This window comes from Schistocerca cancellata, chromosome 4 (assembly GCF_023864275.1).
Source record: "Schistocerca cancellata isolate TAMUIC-IGC-003103 chromosome 4, iqSchCanc2.1, whole genome shotgun sequence".
In the NCBI taxonomy this organism is placed as follows: domain Eukaryota; kingdom Metazoa; phylum Arthropoda; class Insecta; order Orthoptera; family Acrididae; genus Schistocerca; species Schistocerca cancellata.
This window is the reverse complement of record NC_064629.1, coordinates 499,844,276-499,864,435: the sequence shown is the minus strand read 5'-3', so window position 1 is coordinate 499,864,435 and position 20,160 is coordinate 499,844,276. Positions and strand designations below refer to the sequence as shown.

The window sequence follows — 20,160 nt, the reverse complement described above, 5'->3', positions numbered from 1 at the left end:
ACTTCAAAAAATGGTTCAAATGGCTCTGAGCACTATGGGACTTAACATCTGTGGTCATCAGTCCCCTAGAACTGAGAACTACTTAAACCTAACTAACGTGAGGACAGCACACACATCCATGCCCGAGGCAGGATTCGAACCTGCGACGGACTGTAGCGCCTAAAACCGCTCGGCCACCCCGGCCGGTAACGAATTCGAAAGTAAAATTCTATTTACTGACTTGGCAGAAAATCCTAAGAAATTTTGGTCGTATGTCAAAGCGGTAGGTGGATGAAAACAAAATGTCCAGACACCCTGTGACCAAAATGGTACTGAAATAGAGGATGACAGACTAAATGCCGAAATACTAAATGCCTTTACCAAAGCTGTTTCACAGAGGAAGACTGCACTGTAGTTCCTTCTCTAGACTGTCGCACAGATGACAAAATGGTAGATATCGATGGGATACTAGTTCGAGTTTACACAGAGTACGCGAAGAAACTTGCCCCCTTTATTGCAGCGGTGTACCGTAGGTCTCTAGAAGAGCGTAGCGTTCCGAAAGATTGGAAAAGGGCACAGGTCATCCCCGTTGTAAAGAAGGGACGTGGGACAGATGCGCAGATCTATAGGCCTATTATCTCTAACGTCGATCAGTTGTAGAATTTTGGAACACTTATTATGTTCGTGTATAATGACTTTTCTGGAGACTAGAAATCCACTCTATAGGAATCAGCATGGGTTTCGAAAAAGACGATCGTGTGAAACCCAGCTGGCGCTATTCGCCCACGAGACTCAGGGCCATAGACACGGGTTCCTTGGTAGATGCCGTGTTTCCTGACTTCCGCAAGGCGTTTGATACAGTTCCCCACAATCGTTTAATGAACACAGTAAGAGCATATGGACTATCAGACCAGTTGTGTGATTGGATTGAAGAGTTCCTAGATAACAGAACGCAGCATGTCATTCTCAATGGATAGAAGTCTTCCGAAGTAAGAGTGATTTCAGGTGTGTCGCAGGCGAGTATCGTACGACCGTTGCTATTCACAATATATATAAATGACCTTGTGGATAACATCGGAAGGTCACTGTGGCTTTTTGCGGATGATGCTGTAGTATATCAAGAGGTTGTAACAACGGAAAATTGTACTGAAATGCAGGAGGATCTGCAACGAATTGAAGCATGGTACAGGGAATGGCCATTGAATCTCAATGTAGACAAGTGTAATGCGTTGCGAATACATAGAAAGAAAGATCGTTTATCGTTTAGCTACAATATAGCAGGTCAGGAAATGGAATCAGTTAATTCCATAAATTATCTGGGAGTAGGCATTAGGAGTGATTTAAAATGGAATGACCATATAAAATTAATCGTCGGTAAAGCAGATTCCAGACTGAGATTCATTAGAAGAATCCTAAGGAAATGCAGTCCGAAAACAAAGGAAGTAGGTTACAGTACACTTGTTCGTTCACTGCTTGAATACTGCTCAATGGTGTGGGATCCGTACCAGATAGGGTTGGTAGAAGAGATAGAGAAGATCCAACGGAGAGCAGCGCGCTTCGTTACAGGATCATTTAGTAATCGCGAAAGCGTTACGAAGATGATAAACTCCAGTGGAAGACTCTGCAAGAGGGACGATCAGTAGCTCGGTACGGGCTTTTGTTGAAGTTTCGAGAACATACGTTCACAGATTAGTCAAATCGTATCTTGCTCCCTCCTACGTATGTCCCGCGAAGAGACCATGACGATAAAATCAGAGACATTAGAGCCCACACAGAGGCATACCGACAATCTTTCTTTCCACGAACAATACGAGACTGAAATAGAAGGGAGAAACGATAGAGGTACTCAAGGTACCCTCCGCCAAACACCGTCAGGTGGCTTGCGGAGTTTGGATGTAGATGTAGAAAGATATATCTGTACGAGTGACGTTCTGTGAGTATTTTTTTTATGAAACCATGTTTCTCGACTGTGGAAAATACTTTTAAGGAATTTATCGGAAACCGTAATTTCCGATAGCTCCGTGCCATTTGAGGTTTATCGGAAGAGCAGTCTTTTTAAATTTATATACGACGGTAGTATCTGTTCCCGAATGAACAGTTACCGTGAATGACCATGCAGCTTTGCTAGAAATGAAATGATAATTGAATGAACACCCTAGCTGCAAACAGGCGTTGATGTACTTCATTGGGGACATGTTGAAAATGTGTGCCCCGACCGGGACTCGAACCCGGGATCTCCTGCTTACATGGCAGACGCTCTATCCATTTTTTTTTCGCGGGCAAATGCTCTACCAACTTTTTTTTTTTATTTTTTTTAATAACATTGTAAATTTATCAAAAGTTCATCCGATTACATGTATTTTTCCCATTATATCAATTGTAACTAGTAAAGAAAATTGTGTTAGAAATAAAAAGAGTGACGAACGGGACTCGATCCAGCGATCCAGTGAATACGGGGCTTGAACGCTACCCACTTTTTTTTTTATTTTGCCTTTCGCAGGCAAGTGCTCTACCGACTTTTTTTTTTTTTTTTTTTTACAAACAAAATTAGAATGTACATCCGTAGCAACAACAGAACAAGAGTTCCTTCTATACTATGAAATAGAATTTGAAACCAATAGTGTGATGATAGATAATAAAGAAAGAAAAATGTAACCAAAACCCGCATGCCATTCCATGTGCATGGCCCATCTGCGTACAGATTCCATGTTCCAAATTGGTACAACACTTCGCAGCGTGTGGAGCCCCATAAAGGCGGTCATCCTCTGCCCGGTACTCCCCAACTGTGAGGGGGGTTATCGAAGACACTGCGCAAATAGTTCGCAAATAGTTGTCGGTATCGGGGAGTACACTCAAGTGTGCTATGACTGTCCTGGAGAAATTGCCAGTAATCAAGCACCATCTTCTCATCATCTCGAAAGAGGTAGTATATGGACATGCCTTTAAACCATGTGAGAGCGTGAGTCTTCGCAGGTGGGAAATAAGTATCCTCTGGACAAAGGAGGAGCCGTGGCTCAATTGTGCGAGGCGCGATACGGAGGTAGCAGGCGAGGATCTTCTGCACTAGCAGCCATACCTCTAACGCCGATCCACATGTTAAACGGTGTTCGTCAGTATCCACGAGGTGGCAACGTGGGAAAAGGGGGGAATCCGCCATCCCAATAGCGTGCAGCCTTTGTCGTGTTACAACCTTCCCGTTCACCACCTGGTACCACGCGGCTCGTACCCGCGTGGGGAGGAACGACGTCTGGACCGCTCTCCACACTGCAGGCCATAGGGTCGTAGGGCTCTTCCTCTCAATCACATTGCGAGGTGTGGACCTTAGCAGCAGTCTGTAAAAGTCTCTCGCCTTGGGAGTGCGAGTGTTGGGAAGGTCTGGGTGCACGTAACTATACTCAAGAATAAATGCCGAGAGGTGCGAGAGTGAGGGTGTAATGTGTGCAACCGTGACAGGTGGCATAAGAGACGCCGGCAGCAATTCCTCTAACAAACGACCCGTAAGGGAAGCATCTTGGTGGGTCCACAATTTCATCATTGTGCACAAGTATAATGCTGTAGCCCTCGCTCGTACATTTATAAGTCCCAGTCCGCCATCAAGCGGAGGGAGGGTGAGTGTTTCGTAGCGGACTTTGAATAGGTGTCCGGCGGTAAGGTAATATCCAAACGCTGCTTGCAGTCTGTGTGCCATCGCTGTCGATATCGGTAGGACCTGGGCCATGTGGATCATCTTAGTCGCCACGTGAAGGTTGAGGTATTCCACACGCTGTAGGAGGTCCATCCGTCGAAGTAAGTTCCGGCGAACTTCTGTGCGTATTGCCTGTAGTAATCGTGCATAGTTCATGGCAGCCGTGCGGCGCACATCCTGTGTAAATGTTATGCCCAAGAACCGGATCTTGTTAACTAGTGGGAGTGGGGCTAAAGCGTCCTCCTGTAGACCTCTCCCAATGGGCATCGCTGCCGACTTGGCCACATTCATGAGGCTGCCCGCTGCCAAACCATAGCGATTGACCCATTGTATCACCGAGCGTACCTCGTCATCAGATCGGACAAGTAATAGAAGGTCATCAGCATATATTCTGCACTGAAAGGTATGATCCCTCAATGAAATGCCCGAGAGCCTGTTTTTCAACCCTCCGACAAGTGGTTCGAGTGCGATCGCGTAAAGAATCATGGAGAGTGGGCATCCTTGGCGAACTGACCGTCGGATCGGAAAGGGACCCGCAATCCGTCCATTCACCAGTACACGGGATGCAGCTCCACGGAAAAGGCGCTGAAAGATGTCGATAAAGTCAGGCGGGAAGCCCATGCGGGCCATTACGGACAGAAGGAACTTGTGGTGAACTCTGTCGAAGGCGTGGTCGAAATCAATAGAGGTCAGAGCAGCTCGAAGGCGACAGGATGTGGCGATGGCTATTAAATCCCTGCATTCACTGGTTGCCGTTTGCATTTTGGTCACTACGCCCTGTATCGTTTGCTCCATTGAGAGGAGCAGGGGCAGAACCTTCTTTATGCGGCTGGCGAGTAATCGGGCGAAGATTTTATAGTCCGAGTTAAGCATTGTAATGGGCCTGTAGTCCTCGACCGTCCGACCTCTGGAAGGCTTGTGTATCGGTATAAGGAGACCTTCCACGAATGCAGGTGGCACGTGGGAACCAGGGGTCATCAGTTCTTGGTACATGATGATCCATCGGGGCATCATGAGATCGCGGAAAGTACGATAAAACTCGAGCGGCAGTCCGTCTGTCCCGGGAGATTTGTTGAGTGCTCCCTTGTTAAGCGCGTCCTCGATGTCGTCTCGTGTAATTCCACCTAAAAGCGTCGCCGCTGCTGCGTTGTCGAGGGTGTGCGACACGTGCTGCAGTATGTCGTGATTGCCCGCTTCCTCGTCCTCTGTATTCACCTCGTCGTAAAACCGGCGATAGTGATCTGCGAAGGCTTCTGTAACCGCCGCCTGAGTCGTTACGACCCTACCACCTGGCAATACGAGGTCCGTGATCAGCTGCTGTCGGCGTCGGCGGCTGTCGAGCACGATGTGATGCATAGACGGGTTTTCTCCTTCCACTCGGTCTTGACGTCGCGATCGCACTACGACCCCCTCCAAACGTTTCCTCGTAAGAAACAATATTTTACCTTTAATTCGGCGGCTTTCCATTTGTCGGTTTGGAGATGGTGGTTGGCTGTCGAGTTCGCGAAGCATCGTGTAATAAAAGTCCAATGTGTGACGATGCCAAGCTGCGGTATCTTTTCCGAATTGTGTTAGCACACGCCGAAAAGCTGGTTTTGCACAGTCCACCCACCATGCTAGAGTCGATGGGTATCGGGGAAGACGACGTTCGCAATCCAGCCATGTGTTGGCGATAATCTGACGGCATTCCGGGGCTTGAAGATGTGCCACATTCAGCTTCCAGGGTCCTCGGCTGCGCCATATCCGCTGCTGTTGTAGAGTGAGTGTGCATATGAAAGCGCTATGATCGGAGAAGGCAAGCGGCCAACGTTCGGCGTCCAATACTCCCGGTGCTAGAGCTCGTGAGACATAAATGCGGTCTAGGCGACTGGCTGAGTGACTAGTAAGGTATGTCGGCCCGGGACGGTCACCGTGCACTGTCTCCCACGTGTCGGTGAGAAGCAGGTCGCGAACCAGGAGCCGAAGTTCTTGACAAGTCGAGAAATGTGGGACTTGGTCTTTGGGGTGGAGCACACAGTTAAAATTGCCGCCGAAGATATATTGCTCGAAGCTGCTGATAAAGAAGGGGGAGATATCCTCCGAGTAGAACAGCGATCGTTCGCGGCGTTGGTCAGTTCCTGATGGAGCGTAAATGTTAATGATGCGCGTGCCCAGTGCTGTGATCGCCAGCCCCCTTCCTGACGGAAGGTAAGTCACTTCTTCGATGGCAATTCCGTCGCGCACTAGTATTGCCGTACCGCTGCCATTCCGGTCCGCCGGTGACACATATGTCACATAACCGTAGAAAACGGGGAGGGCCGCTATATATACTTCTTGCAACAGGGCAATGTCAACATCCGAAGAACGAAGCATCTCACGCAGCAACTGGATCTTCACTGCCGTTCGTATCGTGTTGATGTTAAGCGTGGCGATACGATAAGCTTGTTGACGAACCGCAGGTGTTAAGTTTTTCATTAAGACTGGAATTACCTATGACGCTTCTGACTGTAATGACACCTCCGCATCCCCCCAAACCTCACCTGCAGGCCGTGCTAGAGAGCCGGCGCCAACGCCGTGGGCCCTGTTGGCGTAACTTGCATGGTTCCGTCGTCGTCGTGGTCATCCGCCCACGTCGGGGAACTGAAAGCAAGATCGGCTTCCCTAGCGTCCTTAGGACACGGCATTGGTGCTTGCACTCCAGAAGGTGGTGGGCAGCATCTGTCCTGCATCTCGGCATCCGATTGTGCCACTGTATATATATGTGGTTGGTCCTCAGTATCGTTCGATGGTGCCACACTGCAGCAAATGGCGGCTGCCTCTGTGGTAGCGTCGTCATTGAAGGTGGAATCGTCATCCTCTGGAGGCGGTGTCGCATCCCGTTCGGAAGTTGCTCTACGCCTCCGCTTCCGTCGCTTCGGAGAGCGTTGCTTCCTGTTGTGTTCTTCTGCGTCAGACGATGGCAAAGATTCACGACGTTCCGGCACAAAGGCAGCCGTAGGCACAATAAGCGAATCGACGGCCATGCTATCTTCCTGTATGTTGTTATCCGTCGACGGAGGCGGCGGCATCGGAGTTGAATCCGTAACTTGTGGAACGGGTGTGGCATCATCGCCCTGTATTGGAGCATGGAGCCGCGACACAGCAGTGGATGTCGGTTGTCGTGGTGAAGTGGTAGCTGTCGTGAGGGCTGCTGCATAAGTCACAGGAAGCAGCGTCGGCTGCGATGGCGGGTCCGCTTCAGCCGGCGGCAGTTGCGTGATTCGACGTTGCATACATTCTGATCTGAGGTGTCCCTCCTTCCCACAACCAGAGCAGGTCTTCGGTTGCCCATCGTAGATGACGATGGCACGGCAGCCACCGGTAGTCAGATATGAAGGTACATGTCGTTTAAGTTCGATTCGGACCTGGCGGACGCCGTTGAGCACAGGATATGTCTGGAATTGCGTCCATTTTTCCGCAATATGATCATGGACCGTGCCGTAGGGGCGCAGCGCTGTCACGACGCCCTCCGCCGGTAGTTCGAAAGGAAGTTCGAAAATTCTGATCGTGCGAAGTCCCATGCCAGAATAATCGACGTGCACAGTCCCCACATTGCCATCAGCATGGCAGAAACGGAGGCCCTGTTTCGTGTCCCGAAGGATCCGTTCACATGTTGCGTCGTTGATGATCTTGACATATACGATACTACTCACAATGGACAAGTGAATGCCGAGAATGTCGCTCGCCGGGATTTTAACTTCTTCTCGTAGAAATCGTTCGACTTCGAGTGCTTTGGGCCGTGCAAATTCGTTGCGGAACGTAAATTTGAGCGTCGATTTTCTGTATTGGTGCGCCATAGTGATCTATATGCTGAGTACGGCACGCGCGAAACGGCCGAGTACTATGTAAACAACACGAGCGCTCGCTCCGCGGCAGGAACACAAACAGCGCGTCCTCACCGCAGCACAGCCAAAGGCCAACTGCATTCCATCTGAGCCACCGCGGGCACAGAGGATAGTGCGTCTGCAGGGACTTATCTCTTGCACGCTCCCCGTGAGATCCACATTCCCAACATGTCCACACCACTAAATTCGTAGTGCGCCTAATAGATGTTTGCCCATCATACTCATTACTCGTGGCAGATTGATCTGCCAAGTCCCGTACGAGTTCGGGCATAGCGTGTGCGTTCGCACAAGAAGGTCAATGGCCGGGAAGCCCCGGTCGGGGCACACATTTTCAACATGTCCCCAATGAAGTACATCAACGCCTGTTTGCAGCTAGGGTGTCCATTTAATTATCATTTCTTTTTAAATTTCATTCATTTGTGCACTAGAAGTTTGCATCGACACGTTTCGCGAATTGGTTCAACTATTCCCGGTATGCAGCACAATAAGCAGAGCAACGTCCCAGAACATTCCTTACTTCACCACATTTCTGTCTAATTAAAACTAGTGAACTGCCTGCAAAGCATTAATATTTCTTTTGTTAGGTGTGCCTAATGTAAGGAAAATGTTTCTTTTCGTCATTCAAATGACACTTCGATTGATTGTGACAACTATCGAAAATAAATTAGAAACTCATTGTCGCTAAATTATGTATTATTCAAAAGTTATCATAATAACTGTGCTACAGGATTTGTTACAAAATGATGTATGTGTAAGAAATATTTCATACAGATAAATCAAAGTCGCGATTGATGGGAAGCCGTCTGTAATGCAACATCAAACACTGCTTTGATTTATTTTCCTCTACCAGTTACCGTTGTAATAATTACATATGCAAAAGTTAGCTGTCGATATGAACTGCCTCTTATTCAAAATATTAATGATATGTGACTTTTTTGAATGGTTTGCTTCAAACTCGCCTGAGTCACTACATGTACTTGCACTGTGCCGCGCTACCCACTCTTGTCACGGGTGATTTCAAGCGAGGCAAGGAAATGTGTACAAACCGCTGTCTAAAGCGGTTCTTCGTGCGACAAAAACGAGTAACTTCAACAGTTTTTAAAAATATCTTGCAGTGCGTCTTAGCAGCTAAAATTTTGACACTGCATTTCTTCCGTTGTATTCTTCCTGCTTAAAAAATTTCAGTGTGGTTTTCGACATTTCGGATTGGACCATTCCCTTGTCAGTCTACTGTAAGAGTTCCCTAACGGCTGTTTCGTACATCATGCAATGGTTGTTCGGCTTTGGAGAGTTAACTCTAGTAGGTCATGGAGTTTGCAGTTAACCTACACTAAATTAGTCGTAACCAAGGTTTGAAGACAGGGAATATGATCTGAAACTTCTTCAATGCTATATGAAGCAGAAAAACTCAGAACTTAAAGGCATCAGTTTGAGCTATCTCATTTGCTAATAATCCGTGAACTACGGTGATTATGAAAGATGAAGAATCATAGTTCACATATTTTACGGTTCACGTGAGGGCTAGTTACTTTTAAGTCTGAAGATTTCCCTCCATTAAGGGTGATATGCTGTGTTCTATTTACTAAGAACTCTTCAATCCAATTGCAAAACTGATATGATATTCAGTAAGCTCGAATTTTATTCATTAAGCAGCAATGGAGAGCTGTATCGAACTATTTCTCAAGATCAACACGATATCAACCTGTCTGTCAACATATGTCGTTTTTTGTATCGCGTAGAGGAACCGGATGAATTGGGTTTCACACAGTCGTTATTTGCAGAATCGGTGTTGATTCAGCCGGCCGCGGTGGTCTTGCGGTTCTAGGCGCTGCAGTCCGGAACCGCGTGACTGCTACGGTCGCAGGTTCGAATCCTGCCTCGGGCATGGATGTGTGTGATGTCCTTAGGTTAGTTAGGTTTAATTAGTTCTAAGTTCTAGGGACTGATGACCTAAGATGTTAAGTCCCATAGTGCTCAGAGCCATTTGAACCATTTTTTTGGTGTTGATTCCGAGACAGGATATTTTCGGTCTCCAGAAAGGTCATAATACGCGAACATAAAGCGTGATCCAAAATTATTCAACAGACTGATGTCAACAACAGTTGTCTATAGTTAAGCATACAATAGACGTCGTTTCTTTAACGAGCTCACGTTCTTCTATGACTTGGAACGCTTCCTTCCTCTTAGAGTCCTACAAGAGGCGCTAACTCATTCGCATACTCTGCATAGAATACCATGTTGTGCGATTTCAGTTGATTTTCTAATCTTTTTGATGTTCGTGTGGCGATTAAAAGGAGGAACAGCATTACGATATTTCTCAGTGAAACAACTGCGGAAAACGAAACGGAGTATTTTGGCTGTCGCTTTGTTAGTCCTCCGTTTCAGTTTCAGTGGCCCGTTTACTGATTTGACGTAAGACCAAAAGTTCTTCGAATTTTCTGTCACATTTCGCTTTCACTTTCGAGTTCTATGGAGAATTCACACATGTCTCTCCTTGCGCTTATTGCTTATTACTGAAATTACAGCACACTGCAACAGATGAAGAACGCGCCCAACCTATCTTTGACTAACAGAATTTGAAACGCCATCCTCACTACCTTTGCAAGTATGAATCAACTGGATTATAGCGTTGTGTTCGCGGAACTGTTACCGAAGGTAGTCATCTAAGACATTGGGCTCAATGCTACTATACAGGTCTAAAGCCCTATTGTTGATTCGATCTCATGCCGAAGTGGTGTTATTCGTCCACATAGTGGCTCCAGCAAGTCTTAGAAGCATGGTTTGTTCCCAGCCAGTCTGGTCTCAGGAATTCTCCATCATGTCAGAAAAATCATCATACGTGCTCTATAACACATTAGTAAGAAAAGCCTGTAGAGAAGAAAAATGATGCCGTGGTGACATGACTGCTAACAGTCAGAGCAACAATACTGCCTTCACGCTTCGTCGCTCCGTCTTGATACACTGTTTCAAGTGGCGATGTTTACGTAGCAATTCTTATTAAAACCATACCTCTTCAGTTCGTGGTTTAATGCAAATCTCATAGTTTTATTACCAAATAATGTGTTTACCCTTTTTGTTTGTCAATATTTATCCACGTTATTACACTTTTTATTTATTTATTTACTTATTTATTTATTCTTTTTTGCTACCTAAACTAACTCATAACACAATTCTTAAATATTAAGAGAAAAGATGGCGAATGTGTGACTGGTGAAAATTTTTGCAGGCGCTGGTGTACATGTTAACTGACATGCAGATACCTGAACGCTATGACTACGCTTCAGAAGTCTTCAATAACTTCCTCGACCGCACGAAGCAGTTCGCCAAATGGACTCAGCAGGTTTAAATTAACTTAATTTTGAACGTTTCTAATAATAGATTGTATTTACTGTTTTTCAAGAGGTTTCCGAAGTGCAGAGTGGATGTCGGTAACTTATCTGATCCAGTTACACATGAAATATACGAATCGCATAATAATTATGTTCTAAACTGATAGGTGAGTGTAAATACCATCTTGCAGAGAGATTTATTTCAATCATTTTTGCATGGAATTCGAGTTGCAGCTACCGAGTCTGGAAACTAAGGGATACGCTTTCCACAACTGTGCGATTCCCTGATATGACGAAACCATTGTGTACTCACTTCCACTCCATTTCGCTAACCACTAGAGTAACATTTCAGCTATTCTTGGATGTAATTGTCCTGTCGACACCAATCGGAACTCCAAGGGAGCCTTAACCCAGCTGGATATACGTGGTGGTAAAATCAGCCCCAGTACGTTTTAGAAATATGCATCGTGCAGTACACTTAACTCTTTCAGGGAAACCTCTATTCATATTGAAGATGCTGCGAAAAATTTTACTCACGTGTTCGTGTAACGTTGGACATATTCTAGTAACCCTTTGGACGGAAGAAAAATTATGGATTAACGTTACGTCGACTACGAAGTAATTAGAAAGGGAGCATAGACTCAGATAGGGAGAAATAAATTGACTCAGTAATTTTCAATGAACCATAAACCTAATCTTTTTAGAGAAATTATGGACAACTGAACTCTGGATTACAGATGCGAATTTGAACGTCGTTTCTCCCGAATGCGAACGGAGTCGGCTAACCATCACGTGATAGCCCTTTCGCGATTGTAGATCCAGAAGTAAAGTTCTGTGTTCTTTTACATGTAACAAGGCAGCGCCAGAACTAGACTTCGTGGTGCTTACCACATCCAAAGAACTTTGCATTGACCTGTCGCCCATAGTCTCGGTGAATTCTGTATTTAACTTGGAAGTTAATTTTTTAAGATATATCTTCACCTATGTTTTCTCTACATATGAAATACGCCTTTATTTTATGACAGTCCGTTTGTATGAAATACAGCATCAGAATTCGAAAGAATCAAAAATGTAAGAATTTTGGTAGTAATTACCCTATTTCCTTAAAACTTCCGGAATCACATCATTAGCTATCTTACTGCAAAAGGTAACAGTAAGAAGGAAGCCGGCAATGCTTTCTACTCGTCAGTTCACGCTCACTTAACCAGAGCCTTTTTTTCTTCTTCTTCTACAGCCCAAGAGCGATAAGACCTCAGGCAGTTGTAAGAGATTGGATGAAAAATTTACTATAGCACAAATCCACATCATGCATGATTCACAGAAATTAAGAGACATCAATTTGTTAAGTGCGAAATAGGAATTTCTAATATTTTTCAGGGTTTTTTTTCATGAGACAGCCACGAATTCAACAGGAGCTTTAGTGTTATTGTATTATTTTGACATTCGTGAATTGGTGAGTGATGTAGACGACCTTCTCATTGTGCAAGATAAAAAATGTAACAAGGCATCCAACGGATTCAGTAGAAGCGGCTAAGTGGTACGTTGATCATAGTGGAAGTCGGAATAGTTTACCAGTGGTATCCATGGACGTTACGATGTCTTTTTTTGAGGCAACATGTCCGCTTAGCTCACAAGCTAAGACACAAGGACATTGTAAACTGGGTGAACTATCGTGTTAGTCCATCGTCAACGCAAGCAAGACTGTGATGACATAGTGATAAAAACACTCGTTGCGCACTGTATTCGAAAATAATTTCAACTCTCCGAATTATATATGTCGTAAACTGATATCTAACAGAAGTATGCGTAAAGATGCAGTCTTCATGAATGTTGGAAGCTCATACTTCCATAAAATATCTGAGGTGTTTAATATTCTCAAACTCTGATTGTGGTACTTTATTAAAAGACAAAAGAACATGAGAACATTATACTTTATCTACTTCTCAAAACTTGAAAGCTTGAATCCAGTACATTACAAAGAAAAACTAATCTATTACTGTGTCAACTGTTGACATGTTAGTAGAGCGTATAATGACATTGCAACATCAACTACCAGCAACTAAACACATACGTCATTTAATTAAAGCTCTCACAAAGCAGTGTGATTAAAAACTGTTTGCATTCAGACTTTTTCTGAACGCATGGTAGGAGCTTGTCATTGTGTATGTTGTGACCTAGTTTATATGTAGCCCAAAAGGTCGGTAAATAGTGTCGTAAAAATCAGTTTCATATCGGATGTTTCGCACCGTTTTGCGATGCAGTAATATTGCGTTCGGCAATCGGTTAAACTATTTTAGTAGCATCACACATGATGAGTATCGTAACGGATAATCTGGACCAGATCATTGTTAACGAGACGACACAGTTACGTGTGCATTCTAAGACTGTCTGAAAAATCTTTGTTAAAAATAGTTAAGTAAAGGTGGCTAAAGCTAAAAAGTTAAAAAAATTAATGAAAAAACTGGCAAGAAACTCGCATTATGTATCAGTTACTGACAGGAGACATGTACATTATCTAACCTCACGGGGAAAATTGTACAAGAATTAGAAAATTTATTTAAATCTGAAATACAAATGGACAGTAATGAAAATAATGACAATCATGAAGTAATTAGTACTGAGGCGAGTCGAATCTCTCAGAGAGGAAACAAGGAAATTTTTTTGGAGATGATGGCATTTCTACACAAACAATTAAAGAGAAATGGAAAGTAAACCAAAAAGAACTTGCAATATTAGTTACAATATGTCCGCCGAGAAGGAAAATTCTCCAAACAAATTTGCAGATACTCTGCTTCTTCAAGGAGTGCACAGATACTATTCTCTAAAACAATAACCAACCGCATAAAGAAATGGCTTATTGTGAACCAAAGGGACAAGCTGGCTTCGAAAATATGTACCTAGACAGATGTGGACGCGGCCCTGCTTGCGGGTATCGAGCGTGCAGGGTGCAGTTGTGTGCAAGTTTCGACTCCCATCGGCACCAACGACGCCTGTTGCGTGAGCTCTGGGGCCATCCTCAGTTCATACGGGCAGCTGGTGGAGGTGGTGAAGACTGCTGGCCTCGCACGCAGGGTGCAGACAGGGCTTCCAGTTTGGAGCATTGTTCCTTTAGTTGAGCATTGTCCTCTTGTTTGGAGCCGAGTGAAGGGTCTTAACTAAGGACTTTGACGACTCTGTGACTGTCTTGGCTACAAATTTCTAGACCTGAGTTACCCCTGCGTTATTGGGTTTGGATTTGTGGAACTCCTCTTGATAGGTCAGGGGTGCACTGCGCGAAGGAAGTAACTAATCAGGTAGCGGAGTACCTACGGAGTGCCCGCGTGACCGCTACGGTCGCAGGTTCGAATCCTGCCTCGGGCATGGATGTGTGTGATGTCCTTAGGTTCGTTAGGTTTAAGTAGTTCTATGTTCTAGGGGACTGATGACCTTAGAAGTTAAGTCCCATAGTGCTCAGAGCCATTTGAACCATTTTTGAACTTACGGAGTGCACATGACGATTTTTTAGGCCAGCCAGTAGTATGAGGCACTCTGATGAATACTAGCCAGTCGGTAAGTGCCAGGGGAAGTCAGATCGCGTTCAAAGTAAAGACACATTAACAGTCAAAATTTTATCAGTAAACTGTCAAAGTATTCGTAACGAAGTTCCCGAGTTTACTGTCCTCACGAAATCTCTCGTGCTCAAAATAACCAAGGGACCGAGGGCTGGCTGAAACCAGAAGAGGAAAACTCTGACATATTTAGTGAGTCGTAGGCTGTATATCGGAAAGACAGATTAGAGCCCATAGGAGAGGGAGTGTTCATTGCAGTTGAGAAAAGTAATGTCTCTATTGAGGTCGAAGTGGAGAGCGACAGTGAAGTTATCTGGTCGCATATAACAAATGTAGGTGAAACCAAGTTAATTTATGGAGGTTTTTAGCGGACACCCGATTCCCCTGTGATATTTAAAGAGTCATTCAAAGAAAGTTCATGATCAGTAGCGAGTAAATACCCAGATCATGCAATATTAGTTGGAGGTGACATTAACCTACCAAGTATAGACTAGGATGTCTATGTATTCATTGCGGGGGGTACACACCGGCAGTTGTGCGAAATACTTTTGGCACGTTTTCTGATAACTGTCTTGAGGACGTAGCTCGGCAGCCCACACGCAACGGAAATTCTTAGCTCTTGTAGCTACAAATAGTTCCGATCTTATAGACAATGTCAGTATAGAAATGGGGATTAACAATCATGTCAGTATAACAAATATAGTTACGAAATTTAATAAATCAGCCAAGAAGGCTAGGAGAATGTTTCTGCTACATAGAGCTGATAAGCAGTTGTTAGCACCTCACTTAGAGAGTGAATTGACGTCACTTAGTTCCAGTAAGATGGACGTAGAGAGATTAGGGGCAAAGTGTAAGCATATTGTAAATCGTGGTCTGGAGAGTTATGTACCCAGTAAGTGGATAAAGGATGGAAAAGACCCACCATAATTTAATAACGAAATTCGGAAGATGCTGAGGAAGCAGAAGTTGTAGCACTCTCGGATCAAAAGAGGACCCGCAAATGGCAAGCAAAGGTTAGTAGAGATTCGTCTTTCTGTGAAAAGATCAATGCGCGGAGCATACAATAACTACCACCGTCATATCTTAACAAAGGATCTGGTAGAGAACTGGCGAAAATTCTGGTCTTATGTAAAATCGTTAAGCGGGTCTAAGGCTTCCATTCAGTCCCTTGTTAACCAGTCTGATGTAGCAGCTGGTGACAGCAAAATGAAAGCCGAAGTTTTAAAATTCGCGTTCAAGAAATCGTTCACGCAGGATAATATTACAAACTCACCGTCATTTGACCATCGGACAGACTCCCGTATTGACGACATAGTAATAAGCATCTCTTGTGCAGACGAACAACTGAAAGATTTGAAAACAAATAACTCACTAGGCCCAGATGGAATCCCAGTTCTGTTTTACAAAGAGTAGTCTACAGCATTTGCCCCTTAGCCAGAATACATTTATTACGAATGTGTCGTCCAGAACATAGCCCCAAGTGAGTGGAAAAAAGTGTCAGTGACTCCTATATATAAGAAGAGTAAAAGAAGGGACCTGCAAAATTATAGATCAATATCCCTAACTTCGGTTTGCTGCAGAATCCTGGAACATATTCTCAGATCGAATATAATATATTTTTTGAGACCGAGAAGCTTATGTCCACGAATCAACATTTTTTTACAAGGCATAGCTCATGCGAAATTCATTTTGCCCTTTTCTCACATGATACACTGTGAACTATGGATGAAGGGCAACAGGCATATTCCGTATGTCTCAATTTCCGGAAAGCGTTTGACACGGCGCCCCAGTGTAGGCTGTTAACGAAGTTACAAGAGTGTGGAATAAGTTCAGGGATATATGAGAGGCTCGAAGGCTTCTTAAGTGACAGAACCCAGTATGTTGCTCTCCACGGCGAGTGCTCATCAGAGACGAGGGTGTTGTCAGCAGTGCCCCAGGGAAGTGTGACAGGACTATGTTGTTCTCTATATACATGATTGATTTGACGAACAGGGTGGGCAACAATCTGCGGTTGTTTACTGATGAAACTGTGGTGTATGGTAAGGCGTCGAAGTTGAGTGACTGTAGGAAAATAAACGTTGACTTAGTCAAAATTTGGAGTTGGTGTGGTGAATGGCAGCCAGCTATAAATGTGGGAAAATGTAAGTTAATGCGGATGAGTAGGAAAAACGGACCTGTAATGTTAGGATACAGCATTAGTAGCGTACTGCTTGACGCAGTCACATCATTTGAATATCTGGGCATAATGTTGCAAATCGATATGAAATGGAAGGAGCATCTGACTCCTATCGTAGGGAAGGCGAGTGGTTGACTACGGTTTATTGGGAGAATATTCAGGTAGTGTGGTTCACCTGTAAAGGAGACCGCATATATCACGCTGGTGCGACCTGTTCTTGAATACTGCTCGAATATCCGGGATCCGCACCAGGTCGGATTGAAGGAGGAATTCGAAGCAATTCAGAGGCGGGCTGCTAGATTTGTTACCGGTAGGTTTGAACAACACTTAAGTGTTTCGGAGATGCTTCGGGCGCTGATACGGGAATCCCTGGAGGGAAGGCGACTTACCTTTCGAGAAACACAATTGAGAATACTTCGAGAATCGGTACTTGAAGTTTACGGCCGAATGATTCTACTGCCACCGACATACGTTGCGCGTAAGGACCACGAAGATAAGATACGAGAAAGTAAGGCTTGTACGAAGGCATATAGACAGTACTTTTTCCCTCGCTCTATTTGCGACTGGAACAGGGGAAATGACTAGTAGTGGTACATGGAATCCTCCGCACGCACCGTACCTGGCTTGCGCAGTATGTGTGTAGATGTAGATGTAGATAGGTGTCTATGTGGGCGAGGACGTCGAGTACTTATTTGTTTGAATAGGTGGTTAGAGTTTGTGGATGGGACATAAAACTGAATACAAGGGAGCATTTTTGGAGAATGTGTGGTCGCGAGAAAAGAAGTGTATTTTGTAAAACAATAATTAGTAAACATATATCTTCGGCAGCCGGAGGTGGGCGAAAGTTATTCTTAGGATGGATGGCGTTATTGATTGGTCTGATGAGTGTGATAAGCTTTCATCTTGTGGACGGGGTACTGACTTCGCACCGTGCAATTCAAGTTGTAGGGGATTGATTACAAGTATAGAAAGCAAGAGGACAGGCAGGCCTGCCGGAGTGGCCGAGCGCTACAGTCTGGAAACGCGCGACCGCTACGGTCGCAGGTTCGAATCTTGCCTCGGGCATGGATGTGTGTGATGTCCTTAGGTTAGTTAGGTTTAAGTAGTTCTAAGTTCTAGGGGACTGATGACCCCAGCAGTTAAGTCCCATAGTGCTCAGAGCCATTTGAACCATTTGAAGGACAGGCAAGGTTCAGACACTGTCTGAAGAAGTGGGAGGCTTTTGTAGCGAGGCCACTTTGCAATCGGTGATGAGATAATCAACGGACAAATGATTTTTCTCAACAACAGGACTGTGAATGGAATTTTAAAGATTAGGTTCCGTGGTTGCGCTGGTAGAGCAGTGCTCCCTGTCTTGTGACCAGACGAAACTGTTTTCGAACAGCCACAACTGTGTTCTTTTATTGCTCTGCAAGGAGGCCCATAAATGAATAAAAGATTTACTTAACTTTGACTCACTTTTTTGCTACAGGAATACTGGATAATTTACAACTGTCATTGACTAGCAAACCATCACTTGACGCACTAAATAACAAACTGTTCTCTTGATGTGCAACGTTCAACATTAGCACTACAAGTTCATCTGAAGCTTTAGGACTCGTTGGTACTATTCTATGACACTGAATGTTGTAGCTGAGGTCTCGAACGCGAGCAGAGCTCTTACTAGATCGACACTATATTGACCTTCATGCTGAGAGGAGTAGTCGCGTGGTCTTGAAGTGCCCCTCCCATACGTATTTGCGGAATGCGGCGAGCCCTTGCTCATGTCTGTGGTATCGAATCCCGTTGCTATCTTTAGTGTGACAACGCGGTATTGGTATTATACCAGAACCTGTGTGATGAGTAGCTTTTTGTGGAGATTGATTCAGGAAGTATTCGAGTAACGAAAAAGGGGTCGGGTGAGGTGAAGTTTAGGGAGTTCATTTCTAGCACACTTCTGGCAATTAAAACAAAAATACTTCATTTTTACTCAAGGGACGCTGCTAGAATATTTTGGCTGCAGGCCGTTACAAAGGTCTTGTCTGTCTCGGAGAATCCGATTGGTGTTTTCTTATCCTGCCCTTTTTACAATTTTAAACCAAACAAATGCAGGGATAAACACAATGTATCAACTTATGCAAAATTTTTAAATAAAAATTGATTTCTTATGACAGTAAGGTGTGAAGTTTCCTGTAAGTGAATATAAAATATCTTTGCATTAATTGCTGTTAGTGCGCAAGATGTGGACGCTGAAAATTTCACCTCAACAGAAACTTACCAGAAGCTACAGTTTCAGCTTGTGGAACATTGGAGAAGACGGCATTTTCAATAGGATCATGAGTTACGGATAAAAATGTAATGTCTGTGGCAGTCAGCTCAAGAACGAGCTGCTGGTCTGACTACAGCCAGAGTGTTGGCATTCATTAACTGCGGAAAAAGGAGGGAGAAGGTGGTTAACCGATTAAGTCAGCCGCCTTTTACCCCCGGTACTCAATATGATAGCAACATGTGTGGATCTATGGCGTCCTTGGGTGGGGGGGGGGGGGGGGGCTGCAATGAGGAAAAGCCCTCGCTCCTACCAGCGATGAAACCAGGGACCTACAGTGCCCGAGTATAGCACTCTGCCCGTGAAATCACCACAGTTAGTATGAAATATTGGAAACTAACATAATGTGATTGTTGTAGTTTTTATTACCGATACACTACTGTCTTACTGCGATTGTAGTTTAGGGATTTTATGACCACAACACTTCAAGGTATAGCAGTGACGGTTTTTTTCTCTGGAGGGCAGGCTTCCCGATGATCTTGTAAGTGCTGAAACCAGCCACAGCTGTTAAAGATGTGACTGAAAACGAAGTAGTATTGCACTATGTGTCGCTAGTTCTAACATACGTCAAGACTAATACAGGAACTAAATGTAGGAAGTTTGCAAGAAGATGTGCAAGCCAATAGTAATATATAATCTACATACAGAGTGTTAGGGGTATAATTGCAGATATTGTGATCATTGGTACCTTAATATGAACCTACTTCAGCGTGTAAGTTGTTTTTACTCTGGGTCTAACAGCATTCCCGCAAACACGTCACATAATTTACTGCCTGGTGTTTTCTGCGCGGTCGTAACTGTGTCACAAAGTGGACTACGTCTGTCAGTATAGAGTAAAAGTTTTGAAGCCACGTCTCCACACTACAGCACCTGACCAGCTGGCCATGGGAAAATAGACATCAATGGCTTGCTTTTGACACATGTACTTGGAGTACTAACCAACCTTAAAACATACTACTCCTAATAGCTGTAATTATTAGTCTGCAAGTTAAGTAAATACTGACTTATTGTTGTTCAGTACTCTGTCCTTAGTCACCAATACAAATATCGCCAGTTATACCTCCACTCAAAAACTGAAGCTCTCACAGTGACAAATTGAGATGCGCATCTTAAGAATTGCCGCGAAAGACAAGAAAAGAAACAAGTGGATCATCAAGAAACTAGTGTGACAGACGTAATTATGAAAGCAGTGAACATGAAACAGAGGTGGACGCGATATGTATGCAGATGAATGGATTATTGGAGGACCAAAGAAGTTCCGTGTTTTATTCCAAG

General features: G+C 44.4%; 1 protein-coding gene across 1 annotated transcript in view; it reads left to right on the top strand.

Moving 5' to 3' along the window:
• LOC126184288 (uncharacterized) overlaps positions 1–20,160 on the top strand; it is a 480,787-nt gene that overhangs the window by 338,587 nt on the left and 122,040 nt on the right. Inside the window, exon 5 of the mRNA XM_049926665.1 lies at positions 10,754–10,867. Coding sequence (XP_049782622.1) covers positions 10,754–10,867 — 114 coding nt within the window. The remainder of the gene's footprint in view (positions 1–10,753; positions 10,868–20,160) is intronic.